We start from the raw sequence: 20449 nt of genomic DNA, 5'->3' as shown, positions 1-20449 counted from the left end.
TGTGTGTGTGTGTGTGTGTGTGTGTGTGTGTGTGTGTGTGTGTTTCTAATCATGCTCTAGTAGAATAATGATTTAAGGGAGATTCCAGCATTTGTTTGGTGTACATATTTACTTTTTTTCATTCATTTGGATCAGTAGAACTTAATAAAAAATGTTTTTGAACAATTTTTAATAAAAAAAGTAAAACCTAAAACAAACTGGACTAAAATGAACAGAATAAAATATGAGGCAAATGTCCAGATATAAGGACAGGACTGTTGTTAATCAACACAATGCATTTTAACTGATTCTTTCAGTGCAAACTGTAGACTTTGAAAATGTCATTGAATATGTGGGACACAAACCGAGCTGGTGTTTGAAAATTTTAACGCTGCCAGAAAATTGCATGAAAATGGGCAAGGATGCACCAAAAAATCGATTCACATCAGAATCGTAATTCTCGTTTACAAGGATTACGAATCGATTTAAAATGTAACAAAATTGATTTTTAAAAATTATTAGTAAATAAATCAAATCCAATGACTGTCAGCCATCATTTAGTACGTGGGATATCGTGATGTAACCACGCAGCTGGTTCTAGAACATGTGCATGTGCAGAAAGCACCAAAACAAAGAGGAAAGAACTGGATAAAAAAGATATTCAACTGGCCCCGTCTTCACTGAAGGCGAAGATTTGGGCTCATTTTGGTTTTTACTGAATGAGTCTAAGTTTGACATGAGTTTCACTTTGTGCAAGGTTTGCAAAATGAAGATGAAACCCTTTGAGAACTCAACAAACAGGCTCACATTATCAATTTGAATGAAAAATCAAATTTGAATCGAATCGTGAACCAAAAATCAGAATTGAATCATGAGATAGTAAAAAATTCCCACCCCTACAAGGCAGTAAGATAACCTTAGCTGTTCTGCCAAATTTGGCAACTTTAAAGATTATTCAAAGACACAGCTGTTTGCTATAAATCTAATGCAAACCCATCAAAAAAATATGCTAATTATGGTTTCAGTTTTGATCAGTAAAAGGTGGAGTTGTTTCCTCCATCAGACACAATCTTTGGTTCAAACTCTGGATCGTTTAGAAATTATGAGTGAACTGTGACTCACTAACCTTTTGTTTTGCTTATATTTGACTTTGATCTTAATTTCTTCTGATAAAGACAAAATAAAAATAAAGACAAAAAAACAACATTTGTAATGGTTTTTAATATAAGATAATCATGTAAAAATCTTCATCAACAGTTCAGAGTGATGATAACTTTCTCCATTTGAATTTGAACTTTAATTAAAACTTTCTTCTCTTAAGTCAAAAATCAGTTTACATAGCGGTCAAAAATGCCATCCAGAAATCTTGCAAACTTCATTCCCTTCTTGTCCTCCAACATAGACTGGATGACACTGGGACCATCAGCGGGGTTCTGAGGAGAGAGTTGGCACCAAATTGATGAACAATACTGTTTGTCACTCATCAAGTCCATGCCTCAGAGACTGTAAGCCGTTATAAAAGCCAAAGGTGGTGCAAATAAATACTAGTTATGAATTTTGAATGGTCTTTTGTTTATCTGTTTTTCATGATTCCATACAATTTTTCCTCAGGATTGAGTGATTCCATATTTTTTTTCCCTGTGCTTGGTCAATAAAAGTAACGTTCACTGACTTCCACAATGTTTTCTCTTCATTTCTTTGAGTGTTCCTGAAAGCCAACAAGTTGCACTTTGGAATGACCTTATTATTGTATCATGAGTTTGTTTTACAGAATGAAATGTCTGAAATAGTGCTCATCCAAGACTGGTGATTCCATAGTTTTTGCCAGGAGTTGTATATTGTTGCTCACTTTGCATTATATACTGTATATTTATGTAACTGCTCTGTTTTTCCCTTCCTTCTTCTTGTTGTTTTAAACCTGATTATAATAGCTGAAATAACACAATCGATATGAACAAAACTAAAGTAGAAAATGGTGAGATACATCTGGTCTGGGAATGTTTTGTTTCCAGTAGCTCAAACACGCAGCAGTCAGTGTTGTGCTGTGAGCATATTTACAATTTCTGAGTTTGGACGACGTGGATGACGTTGCTCTGGGAGGTGGCAGTGGTGTTAAACCAGACGCTGGAAAACATGTTGTGCAGGGAGCGGCTTCCCGGGGCGTCGGAGCTCTTCCCGATGAGGATCCCTTTACCCAACAGCTAGAACATAAACATAGACTATGTGTGGGATTGTCTCATGACTTCAGAATCAGGAAAAGGTTGGCAATTGTGTAGCCTACATTTCTCTATGTGTGAGTGTGTTTACAGCGGGTAAAATAAGTATTGAACACGTCACCATTTTTCTCAGTAAATATATTACTAGAGGTGCTAATGACATGAAATTTTCACCAGATGTTGGTAACAACCCAAGTGATCCATACATACAAAGAAATCAAACCATAAATGTCCAGAAATGAAGTTATTTGTAATAATGTGGAATGGCACAGGGAAAAAGTATTGAACACATGAAGAAAGGGAGGTGTAAAAAGGCATGGAAAGGCAAGACACCAGCTGAACTCTCTCAGTAATTAGAAAGCAAGCCTGCCCCTTCTCAGTGCAAGTTAATATCAGCTGGTTCAGTCCCAAATGATGACCAGGTATCACACAAGAAACATCTGATGATGGGTAAAAGTAAAGAGCTCTCTCAAGACCTTCACAACCTTATTGTTGCAAAGCATAATGATGGCATCGGTTACAGAAGAGTGTCTAAACTTCTGAAGGTTCCAGTGAGCACTGTTGGGGCCATAATTCAGAAGTGGAAAGAACATTATTTCACCATAAACCGACCACGACCAGGTGCTCCTCGCAAGATTTCTGACAGAGGAGTGAAAAGAATTATCAGAAGAGTTGTCCAAGAGCCAAGGACCACTTGTGGAGAGCTTCAGAAAGACCTGGAATTAGCAGGTACGTTTGTTTCAAAGAAAACAATAAGTAATGCACTGAACCACCATGGCCTGTATGCACGCTCACCACGCAAGACTCCACTGCTGAAGAAACAGCATGTTGAAGCTCCTTTAAAGTTTGCTGCACAACATTTAAACAAGCCTGTGTAATACTGGGAGAATATAGTCTGGTCAGATGAGACCAACATTGAACTGTTTGGATGCCAGAATACACATCATGTTTGGAGGTCAAATGGCACTGCACATCAGCCCAAAAACACCATACCAACAGTGAAGTTTGGAGGTGGGAACATCATGGTGTGGGGCTGTTTTTCAGCATATGGTACTGGCAAACTTCAAATAATTGAAGGAAGGATGAGTGGAAAAATGTACAGAGACATTCTTGATAAAAATCTGCTTCCATCTACCAGGATGATGAAGATGAAACGTGGCTGGACATTTCAGCAAGACAATGAGCCCAAACACAAAGCCAAGGAAACTCTCAGTTGGTTTCAGAGAAAGAAACTAAAGCTGCTGGAATGGCCCAGCCAATCACCTGACCTGAATCTAACAGAAAATCTATGGAAAGAACTAAAGATCAGAGTTCGTAGAAGAGGTCCACGAAACCTTCAAGATTTGAAGACTGTTTGTGTGGAAGAATGGGCCAAAATCACACCTGAGCAATGCATGCCACTAGTTTCTCCATACAGGAGGCGTCTTGAAGCTGTCATTGACAACAAAGGCTTTTGTACAAAGTATTAGATAAATTTCAGTAAGTGTGTTCAATATTTTTTCCCTGTGCCATTCCACATTATTACAAATAACTTCATTTCTGGACATTTATGGTTTGATTTCTTTGTATGTATGGATCACTTGGGTTGTTACCGACATCTGGTGAAAATTTCATGTCATTAGCACCTCTAGTAATATATTTACTGAGAAAAATGGTGACGTGTTCAATACTTATTTTACCCGCTGTATTTGTTTGTTAGCAAAATATCTTATGAAACAAATGACTGGCTTGAAAAAAAAAAGAGGTTATAACTCAGTCAGTTCAACAAATAATGACCTGAAAGTTGATGCAATGGTAGGTGAGTTATTCGCAACACTACTTCAAACACTACCCAGATACACACTGAGCGGGTGGGGGTCAATATTCACCCCTAAAATAATTATAAAAAACAGCTTTGATCAAAGTTTTCAGCTTTGGACCCATAAAATAACAGCAGTAAAGATTTCTGACCACCAGTGGTTAAGTTTGTCAAACAGTCTAAATAAATCTACATAAAAAAGAGGTGATGACAACTTAAACAACTATATTTATTCATTTGTAACAGCTGTTTATATCTTGTGTCAACTAGACCAAAATACCCATTGGCTGATAAATCATTTTAGGAGACCCCCACGAGGTCCAGACCTTAGGTACAGTATAACCTGAGTCTTCTTCCCTTTTTTAAAATTTCAGAGATTTTGTTTTGTCTGACATATTTAAAAAAGTGATTTTATAATCAGATACCAACTTACTTCTTCCTTGCTGACATCTATTGGTTTGAGCAGAGCATCACAGCTGCTCAGAGGAGCCGAGCGTCCCACCGACAGAAGACTCAGCAACACAACAGCAACACACTTCATCTTCTTCAGCACTTTAATTCTTCTTTTTCTTACTTTGTTTGCGTACGTCTTCACTACAGGTTTTTTCTTCCCACGCTTCACTGTATCTTTCTTCACCTCTACTGAGTCCCTTCTGGATGCATTATATATGAGTCTGAGCTGACGTAAGCAGAGCAAACAGCAAACAGTGAAATAATGGACTTTGGTCTGATTTAGGATTATTGATCGACTCAAATGAAATTGTTACGGCAATATTTATTTAACAAAGACAGAAAATACGTGGTCCATCAGACCTGAAGGTACTCCGTGGGATGATCAGCTGAGTTTTATTGCAACAACAGGAAACACAGAGAACAACCTGGCCTGTCTCTGTGCCTCTGCTTCTCTCTGTCACTGCCTCTCCACACCACTTACTGTGTCTTCAGAGGCCTCATATATATATTAACAAACACCATTACATCATCTTAGCAAGATTTGATACAAGGTCAATGGAAAACACAAAGATAAACACAAGTGATATCAAAGAATGACTGTGGTTAGTAAATCTTGTTCTGACTTTAATCATTCTATCTGCAGATGAACAGCATGTCATGAAAACCTAGGTCATTAAAGGTTGTCATGAATTACTTGCTTAAACATAAAAGTATTAGTTCCATTACAAAATGAACAGCTTTAAAGAGGCTGTTATGTACATGTTTATGCCAATATTTTGTCTTATTTGCTTTTATTCACTCCTGACTTGTCAATATAATTATTGAGCTTATGTGGAAAAAAAAGATTTTTTTGGAGCTGCTCTTTTAAATGTAATTGGGAAGCAGGATTTTAATTTTGTAGATGGTTTCAGTGGAGGAACCATGGTGCCCTCAGGCAACAATCACCTCTGTAAGGCTTCACAAACACTGTGATCATGAGGTGAAATCCTTCCAGTAAAATTATTTTGTTGTGCAGTTAGGAAATCCCAGCTGAGCTGATCTTTGTTTCTTGCTGCTGCTAACTGCAGCTCTGCTCTGCTGCCTGAATCCACCAGAAATACAACCCACCTTACAACACAGCTAACCTGAACAGATGCAGTTAGGAATTTATTGTCGGGATTTGACCAGAACAGCAAAAACTCCATTGTTTCTCTTCATAAGATGATCAAAACTCAGGCATGAGAGGTGCTGGGTGATGGTCATTCCTTTAAAAAATGCTTTCTTAAAACTTCTAACACACATGTGAAAGTTTAGAGCAGGGCTATAAAACATCTGGCCTGCGAGTGACTAAAGTTCGGCCCGCCAATTGGTTCATTCATCTCTTAAGCCCAAACCCCTGGTTTTCTACTTTAATTACTCAAGTTGTTTTAATTAAGTCAGAGTCTTGGCTAGAAGCTGATAAAAACCATTTCAATGAACACCCAAGACAGTTAAAACTATAAGCTGTTCAAGATAAAACTATGAAAGTGAAAATAAAATTGATTCAAAAATTTGGCAAGTCAGAGATGTCAAAATATGTCAAATAGAAGGTATAGTGTTGTTTTTGATATTGTTTAATTATCAACTTTTATTACATAAGGTTCTGTATGTTGTATTCATGATTAAATGCAGAAAAATAAACTATGTCAAAGGTAACAGATCTTTGTAATACTTAGTTTATTTACAAAATAAATTTAATTGCTGGATGTTCGGCCCCTGAGCTGTTTATCTGCAGTAATTTAGTTCAACAGCCCTGCTTTAGAGTATTCTACTGAATAAAGTGACTCAAAGACGACTTATCAAAAGTGTTTTTTTTAATTGAACTTAGGTGTCTTCATACGAAACAAGAACAAAGTTACATCTATCAAACGAAAAAACAAAAACAGAGTAATCGGCTGATGGTTCAAAGTGATCAGCTAAGAGTTGGAGCGATGAGCAGACGATGGAGGGAGCTGAAGACACTGATGGAAAGACGGACGAGGAGGATGAACACATCCCTCTTGGTTTGTTCTGAAGAGATGCTGAGGATGAATTCAGGCTGATGGGGAGCACAACGACACAATCGCTCAGTGACTTTCTAATTTTCTTGATATCTTCCTATTTGGTCAAAACTAAGTATAAACAGAGAGTGGAAAAGACGGGAGGTGCTCCTCCCTACTCCATGGCCTCCTGGTTCTCCTGGTCAGCACCGAGATCATCACTGGCCTCTTTGCCCTCCTTGCTCCGCTTACTCTTCTTGTGTTTGTGCCTCCGGTGGCTGTCCCCCTCCTCGCTGTCGTGCCTCCTCCGACTACTGCTACTAAAGAATGACAAAAACAAAAAGAAGCAGAGTGTAAATAAAAAAGGCAGAGAGGAGACAAGAAGTGATTCAAGATCAGCAGGAGGGTAAAGAGCAGACGATGAGAGAGACGGCGAGAAAGAAGAGGAAGAATGTTAAAGGAGACAGATAAAAATAAATGAAAGATCAATATGAAACAGAAAAAAAGAGGACGAAGAATGACAGAGAGATTGGTGGATGGAGATTTGAGGAAGAAGAGTAGAAGAGAGATATTAAAGGGGAGAAGTGGTTGAGAAAAAGAAAAACCAATTTCAGCACTTTTACTTTTAGTAAACGGTTTCTGCCTTAGCAGCTTAAACACTAAATAAAATTTCTATGTAATTAGGAAGTACAGGACATTTTTGTGTTTGTTATGGGCCAGGGAAAGTAAACAACCAGTGATTGCTGTGCAAAGACAAAACCAAAACAACAAAAAAGAAAAAAAAAAAACATTATTAAGTGTTACCTGCGGGAGGACTTGTGGCGTCCCTCCTCCTTTTCTCTGTGCCGCCTCTCTCTGTGCCGCTCCTCTTTCTCTCGGCTGGACCGGTCGCGGTGGCGCTCCACGTAATTGCGCTCCGAGTACTCACGGTAACGGTAGCGCTCCTCATCACTAAGGCAGCAGACAGAACAAGATTTTTTTTTTTTTTGTTATATCTGCATACAGACTAAACAAACGCATTAAAAATGAGGATACTCCAACATGCTGGTGTGGATTCTCAGCCAGCCAGGAACTGGCAAATCTAAAACCTTTTTAAAAACAAAGAAACTGGACTTTAATTATTTTATTGAAAACTGAGGGCTCTGAATTGAGCAATGTTTTCAACAACAGAAAAGATGTTTAGTTGTTTTGTTTTGTAAAAAAACTTTTTCAATAAAACATTTCCATTTGTAATGTTTAGTTTATTTTGAGCAGCATTTCAGACTTTATAGATGTATTTAGTTTACACCACAATGTTCCATTCTGTCAGGATCAGCACTACAACCCATTTAGAGCATCACTTTGGTGTGTTGGGACACAGAAACATGAGAGTAATTGTGTTTCTGACCTGTTGTAGCTCATAGCTGAAGGGCTGTGCTCTCTCTCCCGCTCTCGCTCATGTGTCCTCTCTCGGGGTCTCTCTCTTTCCTTGTCCCTCTTGTCATCTCGACGAGGATAGAAGTCCCAGGGCTTGGTGTTGTCCACCATGGGGGGCCAAGGAGGAACACCTCCAGGCATGGGTGGAGGATAAGCACCTGGAAACAGAGAGGAGGAGAGTTTACTGGTAAATGCATTCAGACACATCTCATCTTTTATTCATAAACTTGTAACAATTCTGATGTTAAGAGGAGGACACGGCGCTGTAGATCTTTGTACCTTGGGGAAATGCAAACGGAGGGACAGAGCGGCCATCGTAGCCTCCGGCATGGCTGTAGTAAAAGACAGGAAAAACTCCATGTGAGAGATATTAAACAGTGATGAACCAGTTTGGATTTAACTACAAGTCCCAACAGCAAGGAGTGCTACTGTGGCTGACAACCAGTGTTAACCCCAGTTAAGATAAACAGCTCAAATCTTAGGATATAGAAAAGGGAACTTCAATTTAAATCTGAATTATTTGCACTGGTAATTTAAAACTGCTCCGTAATTCAATTTAATCAGAAATAAAATGTTTTCAGATGATATGCTTGCAGGTTTTTCTTCTTTGTTTCAGTGCATCAACAGCATTTTTATGTTAGAATCTGTCTGTTTTCATGAGACGTGGGAGTCTCAGTAAAAAAATAAAATAAAAAGGAGGGTCACTGACATGTTGATGCTCAGAGGCAAACACGCAACTGCTGCAGTTATATTCGCAAAGCACCGGGGACTTAAAGTGTAAAACACTACAAGTGCTCCATTAAACAAAAATGAAATGTTTTATAGAAACATTTTAAACAACAAAATTCTAAATGATAACAGAATGCAGTTATTTGTTGTTTTTACACTTTGAGTTGTGACTTTGCTTTATAATCACAAATGTTTCATGTAATGATGTTGAACCTGAAGTGGTCCTGTCTGAAGGTTTATTGTGTACAGGTGTCTAAAGGTGCATTACCTGTCCATAGTGGGGATTAAAGAAGGAGGGGGGCCACTTGTTGGTGGAGGAAAACCAGGAGGAGGGACAGTGATAGGCAACCCTGGGAAGAAAAACAAGACAGTTATAAACATGCAGAACAATAAAAGAAGAGAATGAGAAAATAAAAACAGATCTTACTCGGTGGAGGTATGAGAGGTGCGGTGCTGACGTTTGGTGGTGGGGGCAGAAATGGAGGCGGGGGGATGTTTGGAGGAATTGGCCCAGGAGTGAAGAAGGTTGGAATCTTAGCTGGAGCTGGTTCAGGGTCTGTTGTCGAGTGCTCAGAAATCACCTGGGAAAACCACACACAGCAGGTGGTGATGAAACCACACCCTTTCAGGTGAACAAAGTAAAAAACCCGACTGTTGCTTCTTCTACCTGGATATTGTTGCCCTCCAGATTGTGTCGGCGTCGCCCCTCTACCCTGCTGATTGTGGTCGTCTGCGCACCGATCACATCTATGGTTCCAATCGGTTTCCTGAAGGAAGAAGGTTGTAAACAGACATGAACGCACTGAGTTAGTTATCCATAACAAACAAGTTCACCTATCAGACGTCTGTCCGTTCCTGTGACAAGAAACCATCAGCAGACCCATCATCTTCAGTGAGTCAAACAGAAGACATTTAATGTAACAATTATGAAATAAAAGGAGATTTTAGTTCCTATTTGAAGCTCTTTGATTTTAAAAAGGACTCTTTATTTACTATTGTATCATACAGTATTTAATTGTGATTATTTCTACATGACTTATAGATTTGTAAACACCTTAAAAACAGATGGTTCTTTGAGCTGAAATATTTTTTTTGCCATATTTCTGTTTGAATTTGCCAAGTCATTAAATGTTGGTAATTTTCATTTTAATAATCCACAACATAAGCAGTAATTTTTTTCAGATAAAAAAAATATAGTTGCATTGTATCATTATAAAAACACGCAAAAAATAAAATAAAATAAAAAATAAAAATAAACCATCAGATCCTAACCTTCCACCTACAAATTTCACAAATAATTTTTTCATCACTAATGCTTCATATTACACACACACACACACACACACACAAGTGCGTGTTTTATCAACAGGTAAGAAAAAGGTAGAAGCAGGAGAGTTACCTGTTGACCTGATTGAGTGTTGACTTGTAGAGGCTGACAGGGGAGGGGAAGTCTGGCTTGGACGAATGAAGGGACAAACTGGACGTGTCCTTTTCATTCCCCGTCCTGCCCTGCTGCACCTAAAAGGAGGAGTCACAATGAAATCCGTTATAGTGAATTTAACAACAAATGCAGTTTTAAAAATATATATTTGGATTTACAAGCATGTTTGAAAAAAAAACATGGAATGCAAAGTTAATGAAAGGAAAATGAAATACAAGTCGTCAGTGGTCTCATACTGTGATCTTGCTGGTCACTGAGCCAACTGTAGAGATCTCCAGACCCATTCGCAGCCTCTTCTGCTTCTCACAATAAGCTTTCCATGAGTCCTCGTTAAAGCCATAGTTGAAATAATCCGACAGATCCGCACCTATACACAGAAACAAACACACACACTTTCTGTAATGAGGCTGTTTTTGCCAGCCAGGCATATTTTTACATGAAAAGCTAAAATAAAACAACATAACAGAGAGAACGCTACAATCGTTTTTGTGAAAGCGTTTACTTTATACTGCACAGCAAACTATAAAATAAAAACATTCAACTCTGATTATTTTTACCAAACTGACTGGAAAAACTTTGGTAATCACAGACATGGTGCATATGCTCCTGAATACTCACTGTACAGTAAAGTACTTGATTATTTTAATATTTGATAACAGATAACAGCTACACAGACACGGAGCAGACCTGGCTTTCTCCAAGGTTTCTCTTCAAAGGACTCCATGTCCACCTCCAGAACAGGAACGCCATTTATGCTTCCTGGAGCCTCCAGATCCACTCCCTTCAGCTTTGTCACTGAAATTAAAGGATGCAGCATGTTAGTGGGTAACTTTCACAACGAGGAAGAATTTCAATTTTCATCAAAGGTCTAAGAAATTGGTCGTCACCTTGTCCGTATGGCCTGGAGCTAGTTGATTTTATGTTGAGGTTAACAGGTGGGGCTCCATATGTCCTAGAATAAAAAGAATAAAATCAGTTTTGTCTGTTTGATGATGGCGGAAAACAAAAGCAAAAGTTAAAAACAAACGTTTTCAAAGTACAGTGATAAATGTACCAACTGAGCCACAGCTGTGACTTGAAAACAGAAAACAAAATCTATCTCAACCTGCTTTTGTAATCACCTTACATCAACACACACCTCACTGTGTAGCTTATGGAAAACATAAAAATAATACCTGCACAGATCGTGTAGAACACAGCCACAGTTTTACAAACACCTACGTGTATTGAGGCGCTCCAGTTTTGATGTCGCCAATGGTAACACGGACATCGTCGTCGTCATCATCACTGTCGCTGTCGCTGTCCCCATCCTCACCTGCAGCTTCACCTGTGGCCTGGGGAGGGGGGGCGAGACACATGAAACCACCAGTGCTGACAGTTTGGGAGATGGACTGAAAACAAAAAGCGACAAAGAGGTAAATATGATTAAAATGATGACTTACCTCAGAGGCCACTCCATTCCCTGTGGTCTGTGCAGCTTCAACAGTCGCCTCATCTGTTGATATGTTAGCAGGTGTACTGTTGGACACAAAGACAATTAAAATTATTGTTTCATTTCTTGCATTTACCAAAAGGCAAACAGGAAAAAAAATCGACATTAATGTTAAGGAAAGAGGAAGGCAGGTTACAAATAGAAAAAAATAATGAAAAATTTTATTAATAATAAACTATAACTAAAACTAAAATAAAACTGTTCACAGTGCCCTATGTATTTAACTTGATGAAGTATTTAAATTTGATAAATTAGACCAAAATGGTAATGTGTGGAGAGTTAAAAGGTTAAAATATAATATTTCACAAATTGTGTGTGTGTGTGTGTGTGCGTGCGTGCGTGCGTGTGTGTGTTTTACCCGACAGCAGCATTCAATTTGGCTTCTTCATCCTCTTCTTTACTTTCTGATTCATCTGTAACACAAAACCTTTTTTAAAAACCATTTTTGAAAAGTTGTTGAGCATATTTGGTGAGCGGCAAAATTTAACTCTTGGTTACATACAGAAGTATTTGTCATTATGCAGTTTTGTCACTTAGGTCTAAAGCTCTTGCTAAACAAGGCCAAGAACCAGGCGCTGATGCTAGTTAGCTTCGCAGCTAATTGAAGTACATAGTTATATATTAGTTAGTGCTTATTTAGCAGAGTAACCAACAACTTTATATCCGTCTCTTTCGGGGAAAACAAGCTGCATTTACTTGCTTGTGGGCTTTTTATTTACCTCCATACAACCATTCCTCCTCCTCATCGCCGGCGCTGGCATCAGTGGTCGTGGTTTTATCCGCTTCCTCCGCAGACATGTTCACCGAAACACTGAGTTACCACCAGAGGCTTCAATGGTTACAGAAACGACCTGAAACAGGATTTATAGTTGCACAAATACCAGCACAATTTCTCTCTTTTACAGAGAAAGTCGGTTTTGTGCGTTAATTATTACTTCATAGATCCATTTTCATCAGTTCTGCGCGTTAGCTTGAACCCGGAAGAGAAGTCTGAAGTCTCACTAAGGGCGAAGTGGTTGAGATGTGCAGAGAGCGCCCCCTGCCGGTCAGGATGAAACACTGCCTCCTCTCAGGTACTGCTAATCATCCACTTTTAGGATAATTACTTTTTTGATTTCTTAGATGTGGAAAGAATTCTAAACAATATATTTTTCTTTGTTTTTTGTTTCTGTAAACAAGTGAAATAGGAGATAAAAGATCGAAAAAGTTGTAAAATTAGAATTGTAAAAATGCATCTTATCATATTTATTATTCTTATATGTCAGTTCAAATGCATTTTTGATTATGAAAAAAATGTGTCCATATGGGCAAGTTCAATTTTGCTAAATTGTCAATTTGATTGTCACCAGAACAAGAAAACTCACATGACGTATTGAATAAATTTATTTGATTAATTGGTGTTAGATCTGAACAGGTAAAGGGTAAAGAACATTGCTTATTTTTTAACAGAATTGTTCATGCTGGATGCCCTTCCTGACACAACCTGGGCTTAAACCCACAGCTTCAGAATTACAACAGCGCCAACCACTGAGCTATCCTCCAACACTAACTTTCCTTGTCACAGCAGTCCTCGATCAACGGTGTCTAATTGTTTTAATGATGCATTGCATGTTTTGAATGTCATATGAGGCTGCAAGCAGCTCCGTTAAGTACTTACAGCTTAACAGAATTAGCGTCGTCCATGTTTTCCCTGCAGGGAAGAATGCAAAAGGTCCTCTGTAAAAATCTGTAGAAAACTGAGATGGAGCCCAAGCAGAGTCAGCAGAACAGGAAACACATTGTGTAAAATGTACCTGACACTTGTTTTGTTTGCTGTTCCCCAGAGTCACAGGGGCTGACTAAAACACTCATACCATTTCTTTGTTTGTTTTTTTTTATACTCAGGACCTATCCCTAAGAGTTTCATAGTTTTTGCATAACTCATAATTTGTCAAACTTGAATTGCTCCAGAGAAGACAAGGAAGATTGAAACTGCTGGATTTAGATGCAGAGTGCACAAGGGAATCAACTTATCTACGTTAGTTTTGTTGTTCTGTTCTGAAAGGTCAAATATGGCTAAGTGACATTTAGGCAGGCATCTTGTCAAAGTTAAAGGGAAGTGCATGAGAAGTAAATGCCTCAGCATTAAACAAGGCATTTAAAATCATTTTGTGGTGTCTTTTATGTGAAAACTGTTTTTTGTCTTGTTGAAGACCTTACTAAAAGTCTCAAAATACTCAAGTCCATGTATGCATGCATTTCTATATTGACTCCCAGAGAGTTGTGTTTCTGCTTTTTTATGACAGCAAAGAGCAGCAGAAGCTGTGGGCTTATCATCATCAGTAAACCCACTCTCATCATTGCTGCTCTGTTAGCACAAGAAGTTAATGCAAAGAGGGCTGTTAATGCATTTATGGCCTTTGACCGTTTAAGTGGGGCCCATTTAGCATCTCAGCAAATGACATGGAAACTTTTTTTTCCCTCCTCCACTTTTAGGTGTCTTCAGTTGTTCGCTGCAGAGATCAGAGGCGTGAAGAACATTCACACTGATTTGAAACGAAGCATGCGTCCTCAGAGGGAGGTAATGTTATTGTCATGAGTACATTGATTTTTCTCTTCTACGTGAGAACCCCATGAGGTTCATATCACCAGCATCTACCGTATCACATCATACGTGCGAGTTCTTGTGTGTCTCCCCGTGCGTTCACACACAGATGCACCCAGGGACGTCAGAGGGGGTTGCTAATGGTCTCTGAGTTAAACTGATCATGGAAATTACATTTATTTTATTCACTCTGTCTCCTTCAAACTCCTCTCCCCATCCAGTTTAACCTGGTGTTACTCTTCTCTGTCTGTCATTTTACTTAATTTTCTCTCTCATTTGATCCCCCTTCTTCCATCTCTCTCTCTCTCTCTCTCTTCAATACTCTCTTTTCCCCCCTTCCCTCAGGGGCACCGGAGCTTTTTCAATTCAGATTAGATTTTAGGACTAAATTAAAGGTTCAAATTTCTATCTCCTAAAGAAAGAAACTTCATGTTGTATAGTATTATTTTAGATGGCATTGTTTGTGATCATTTGTTGATATACTGGGTTGATGTGCAGTAATATCAATCATTTTCGTGTTTTGTTGTAAGTTTTTAAAGCTAGGCATCAGCACGCCTCCTGCTACCTCCTGCCAGTCACCTGACTTTGAGTCTTCTACCGGCAGGAGGTGGGTTCCTGTAGCGTTTTTGGGTTCGGCCCAGCTGAGTCCCAGGAGCAAGGGCTGACACCCCAACCAACACGGTATCTAAGATCCAAGGAATACTCAAGCTCCTTCACAACGCTGTGATTCTGTGATGGGAACTCATCTGAGGTGGTTGAAGCGTCTGAAGAGGATGCCACCACTCCTCCTTCATATGGATGTTTTCCAGGCAAAACCTACTGGGAGGAGAATAACTGGCAGGCCCAGAGCTCTCTACTATATATCCTATCTGACCTGAGAAAATATGGTAACGCTTTCTTTTATGGTACCCTTATTACCATGTAATTAAAAGCTAATAAAAAAGTAATTAAATGTATTACCACATAATTACATGGTAATTAGGGTACAATTTTACTACGTAATTGTCTGCAGTAATGTAGCACTTGGTAATGTACTACAATTCACTATGTAACACCTAAATAAGTAGTAGATAATTTGGACAGTTTTAAAGTTATATTTTATTGCAATTAACCACTAACCCCAAAATGTAGTTGCATTCTTTTGGTTATAAATATAGTGTTGAGTCACTATTGAATATTAATTTGATTGTAGTTACCCAATAAATGTAGTTTTACTTACAGTAGTTTTTTTTTCTTTTATACCCTAATTACCACGTAATAAGGTAGTAATTACATTTTAATTACATTTTTATTACCTTGTAATTGCATGGCAATAAAAGTACTGTAAAAGAAAGCATTACCAAATACGCTGCTCAAAAAATAAAGGGAACACTTAAACATTGCACGCTAACTCCCGATCTTAATCAATGAAATATTCGCATTGAGTACTTTGTTCTGTACAGAGTTGAAAGTGCTTCACAAAAGTTTGATTTACTTGGACTTAGCATGCGTTGTTTAAGTGTTCCCTTTATTTTTTTGAGCAGTGTACATATATATAAGGGGGTGGACCATTGGATTTCTGGGTTTCCCTCCTGAACTGGTTCTGACAGCAGATATGGATGGTGATACGGCCCATTGAAACACAGGAGGGGTCATAACACATTTAAGGAGGACACGAAGACAGAATTCAAGAACAAAACTCTTTTTATTAATTATTCTGCCTGGTCCTCCAAAAAAAAAAAACCCTAGCTGAGGAGAGAAAAAAAAACTTTCCTGCAAAAAAGAGGGAGGGAAAAATTAAGGACCATTGGGTTCCAAAAGAAATTACTAACCAAAAAAACAAAACTCAACGTTCAAACAAAAGATGGACCTGGTGAGCCAGAAAAACAAAACTAAAAGGTGTGGCAGTGGGCCAACCCTACACAGGGCCGTCGAAGACACAACCACACCAAACTAAACTAACAAAAAAATCCAGCATAAAATGATAAGAAAAACATACTCATGAAAAAAACAACTGGTCCCACCAGGCCAAAGCTACAAAAAAGTAAGGCTAAAAAAAAGTCAAAAACTCATGGCAGGCTGAAGAAGGCTGAGGCAGAGGGCTCACCTGCAACCAGTTGAGTGCAGTCAGCACCAAGTAGAAGCCAAAAATAAAAAATAAAAAGTGCTACAGACCAGCCCTATTTATAGGCGGGCAGGGCAGCTTACCAATCAGAACTTTTACATAATATAAGTTTTAACTATAAAACGTGACCAATTCTAAATATACAGCACTTCCTCTAAAAACACCTAAATGAGAAAACAACAACTATAAACAAAAACACTCTAGAAAAAAGCCAAAATAAAATAAAATGTGCCTGAAGCACATAACAACGGGTGGATGGATGATTATGCAATGGATTATTAGGGTTGGATAACATCTTCAAAGTGAACTCCATCCATCCATTTTCATTGACTGCTTTTCCCCACAGGGTCACAGAGAGCTTTTGCCTGCCTCCAGCAGTCACCGTGCAAGAGATGGGGTACACCCACAAGTTTCAAGTCCACCACCGGACCACATACAGATGAACGAGACAAACAACCATTCACACGCTAACACCTCACCCCTGCAGAAACAATTTAGAGTTACTAAATACCCTAACCTCCATGTTCTTCTTGGGAGGAAACCGGAGGACTCAGAGAAAACCCAGACATGCATGGAGAACATATAAACTCTACACAGAAAGCTCACAGCTGGGTTTGGAACCTGGACCCTTGTTGATGTGAGGCAACAGTTTTAACCAAGCCACTCAGATTGTGTACATTAGTTGATAAATAGCATTCTGAATGTGAATTGCTGAATTTTGGGGTCTATTCTTCTGACTGGGAAAGTGTTACACTTTTTTTGGTCCCATTTAAAAACAAAAGTTCAGAATCTAAAATCAGGTGTTTTCAAGATTTCATTCAGTGTGGTACACTAGGCAACATTTCCAAGGTTTCTTTGAGCTTTTGTCTTTTCTATGTTAACACAGCACAGAGACTATAAATACTGAAGCTATGTGAATGACACTGACCTTGCATAAAGTTGTGCACTCTGCCTTTGTTTTTCTATTGTTTCCCCCTCACCTCTGTTCTTTTTCTCCTCTCTCTCTCTCTCTCTCTCTNCTCTCTCTCTCTCTCTCTCTCTCTCTCTCTCTCTCTCTCTCTCTCACTCTCTCTCTGCTCCACGCTCCCTCCCTCTCTCCTTACGGCGGATCATGGCAGCTTACAGCCAATTCAATGCTAATCAGGTTTATCCTGAGAGAGGACGATCGCGGGGCTATCAGTAATTACACACACTGGTATTAGCTTCCACAGAAATGTGCGCTGCCACATTTTCAGTCCACATCATCTGTTCGGATCAAACATATGGTTATCTCAGCAGTGTGATGCCACCACAGCTTCTTGTGGCAGTTCCTGCTTCTTTTGTTTTGCACCACAAAGATCCATCTGTTGTGTACAGAAACCTGTTTAACTCAAGCTTGGATTCTAGAATAGGAGGTAATTGTGATGAGGATATGTGTATCACAGTGTGTGTATTTCAGGTTTTATTGTTATGTTTTACTTACAGAATTTGTGTCTAAAATGCTGAAGTGGTGGGCATTAAAATGTACGCTTTTTTTTGTCTAGGTTTGGACAAATGTGTACAAAACTATAAATTGCATACTTTCGTCTCGTTCTTTCTTGAATTTACAGAGACATAAAAAGGAAACATGGGTTTCCTCCGCAGGGTGGCTGGGCTCTCCCTTAGAGATAGGGTGAGAAGCTCGGTCATCCGGGAGGGACTCAGAGTAGAGCCGCTGCTCCTCCACCTCGAGAGGAGCCAGTTGAGGTGGCTCGGGCATCTGGTAAGGATGTCTCCTGGACGCCTCCCTGGTGAGGTGTTCCGGGAGGAGGCCCCGAGGAAGACCCAGGGCACGCTGGAGGGACTATGTCTCTCGGCTGGCCTGGGAACGCCTTGGAGTTCCCCCGGAGGAGCTGGAAGAAGTGGCTGGGGAGAGGGAGGTCTGGACCTCCCTTCTGAAGCTGCTGCCCCCACGACCCGACCCCAGATAGGCGGAAGAAAATGGATGGATGGATGGATGGATGGATGGATGGATGGATGGATAAAAAGGCAACATTTCATCCTGCACATCAAAAATGGCTCATCAAACTTATTTAAACCAATTCTTCTATTTATTACAGTTCTTCAAGTTTAAAAATGGCCTGACTGCAGTTTCTATCATGAGATTTAATCAAATTTAGGGCTTTACTTTCTCTTTTTGAAAAAAGAAAAAAAACTATAAATGCTTTTTTTTTTGACCCCAGCTTTTAGTCCACTTTGTCCAGGAGGTCATAATTGAAATGTGAAGCACCACAACTGAACCACGGATGGACACTTAACAACCACACAGAGAGGATAAAAAACCCTGTCCTGCTTTGACCGTGTTAAAGACGGGGGGGGGGGGGGACAAATGGACACAGATATCAGGTTTATATTGCTCAGTCAGCAAATGGAGAGAAGAGCTGGATTGCATCATATAAAACAAAACAAAACAAAACAAAAACGTTTCTCCTGAGCTTTTAGCCAATCATCACAAGGAGAACTGATGAGGTTTTCTATAAAAATCTGTAAGTGCGCGTTCCCCTGTCTGTTTATGTGGTAAAGATGGTGTGTGTGCGTGCGTGTGTGTCCCTGCCTGAGGGTGTGAAGATAGCTCCATTTGTAGGTGATTGAGTTAGGATCTGTGTGTCTGCGTCATAGGAAAAAATAAGTGTGGGGGGTGGGGGGGTAAAAGAGAACAAGCAAGAGGGGGAATGAGACGAAGAAGAAGAAGGAATGTTATTTTATTACGTGATCTAATCTAAGTGGCTATTTTTCTTGTATAAAAACCTCTGTTGCCCTCAGTGAGACGGCTGTCCTCATCTGTCTAAAAGCAGAGTGACTCACGCTGCAGACACACACACACACACTTAAAGTCACAGTGAGTCAGCCCAGATCTGCTGTGGATGCTCATCTCAATAATTAATAATGGAATAGGGAAGGCATACAAACTTCTCAAATGACAGGTGAACTCCGTGGACATGTGGACGACCCTGGTGGACACAAACACAGCAGGACACTTCTGTGGGGTCATATAGGCAGCTGGACAGGATGGCAAACAGGTGGGGTTTTTTGACACCTTGAGGTGCTGCTGTCCTTGGTCTGAAGGACAAATCTGCAGTCACAAATAGATGGTAAAAAAAGAATAGTTTTAACTTGATTTAGGCAAATGTCTGACTTTATTATTGGACATATTTACAATCTGATACAAAATCATACAAAGAATAGTTGCTAAATAAATCTTGTTTTAACAAAATATTAAGGTCCTTCACTCGACATCATTTGAGACAACTTATACCAACTTGAAAAATTTGTTGTGACTGAATTGTTCGTATAGTTTTTATATTTATTTGGTACCATCACAGCATGTATACAAAGGTGGCTTCCTGTAGATTTTTAATTTCTTTTTTATTATTTCATTTTCGACATCTTCAGTGTTGGACAAAATTTTCCCAAGCTGGTTCAAGTTGTGTAAAATGGTATGAAAGGACAGGGCCTTCAGACTGAGCTGAAAACAGCTGCAGGGCTATGGCTTTTTTAAGCTCCCACATGTTCCACATGTCTGTAATAAAACAAAGACTTCCAGAAATGATCCATGGAGTTATTTCTCTCTAAAAGAAACTATCACTTACAGTAATGTGTCCTACCATCTGTATGCTGATGACATACAGTTGTACTGTTCCTTTCGACCCTCTGAGTTCTTCAAACTGTCTGAACTCAGTAACTGTCTGTCAGAAGTCAAAACATGGCTGAACAACAACTACCTGCAGTTAAATGCAAACARGACTGAAACTCTTATTATCGCCCCTGATGATAAAATCCCTGTAATCAGGCAGCACCTTGCTTTTTAACCCCTTCAGTGAAAAATAGTCTCAGAAATCTGGGTATGTCTTTTGACAGCCATTGTAAAACTTTAGTTCGTAATTGTTTTTATCATTTAAGGAACATTTCAAAGCTGAGATGTTTTGTGTCACAGAAGGAACTAGAGATGGTTGTTCAGGCTTTTATTTCTTCTCGTTTAGATTACTGCAATAGTTTTTTCACATGTCTAAACAAATCCTCCTTGGCTCGGCTTCAGTCTGTGCAGAACGCTGCAGCGAGGTTATTAACAAAGACCCACAGGAGAGCCCACATTACACCTGTTTTAGCCTCTCTGCACTGGCTCCCTGTGACTTTGAGGAGTCATTTTAAAATTCTAGTTTTAACTTTCAGAGCACTTCTTTTTTTTATCTTCATGGTCAGGCCCCCAAATACATCCTGGACC

At 39.3% G+C, this 20449-nt stretch overlaps 1 protein-coding gene and 1 long non-coding RNA gene across 2 annotated transcripts; one reads left to right on the top strand and one right to left on the bottom strand.

Annotated features, from left to right (window-relative positions):
- Positions 1-6260: 6260 nt before the first annotated feature.
- fip1l1b (FIP1 like 1b (S. cerevisiae)) lies at positions 6261-12466 on the bottom strand. Its single transcript, XM_014034361.1, has 15 exons — positions 12241-12466; positions 11880-11934; positions 11472-11547; positions 11251-11363; positions 10917-10981; positions 10717-10824; positions 10266-10396; positions 9988-10106; positions 9256-9355; positions 9016-9169; positions 8857-8938; positions 8139-8191; positions 7831-8017; positions 7248-7394; positions 6261-6763 (listed from the first exon to the last, which is right to left on the bottom strand). Exons 1-15 carry the CDS (start codon positions 12317-12319, stop codon positions 6619-6621), a joined length of 1614 nt encoding a protein of 537 aa, XP_013889815.1. The 5' UTR covers positions 12320-12466; the 3' UTR covers positions 6261-6618.
- A 43-nt stretch (positions 12467-12509) lies between these two features.
- Positions 12510-15041, top strand: LOC106536998 (uncharacterized). The gene is made up of 3 exons (XR_001312595.1): positions 12510-12594; positions 13997-14081; positions 14710-15041. It is a non-coding gene; the product is annotated as an uncharacterized LOC106536998 (long non-coding RNA).
- The last annotated feature ends 5408 nt before the right edge of the window (positions 15042-20449 follow it).

Source organism: Austrofundulus limnaeus, unplaced genomic scaffold, assembly GCF_001266775.1.
Source record: "Austrofundulus limnaeus strain Quisiro unplaced genomic scaffold, Austrofundulus_limnaeus-1.0 Scaffold2073, whole genome shotgun sequence".
Taxonomy (NCBI): domain Eukaryota; kingdom Metazoa; phylum Chordata; class Actinopteri; order Cyprinodontiformes; family Rivulidae; genus Austrofundulus; species Austrofundulus limnaeus.
This window is presented reverse-complemented; position numbering and strand designations above follow the sequence as displayed.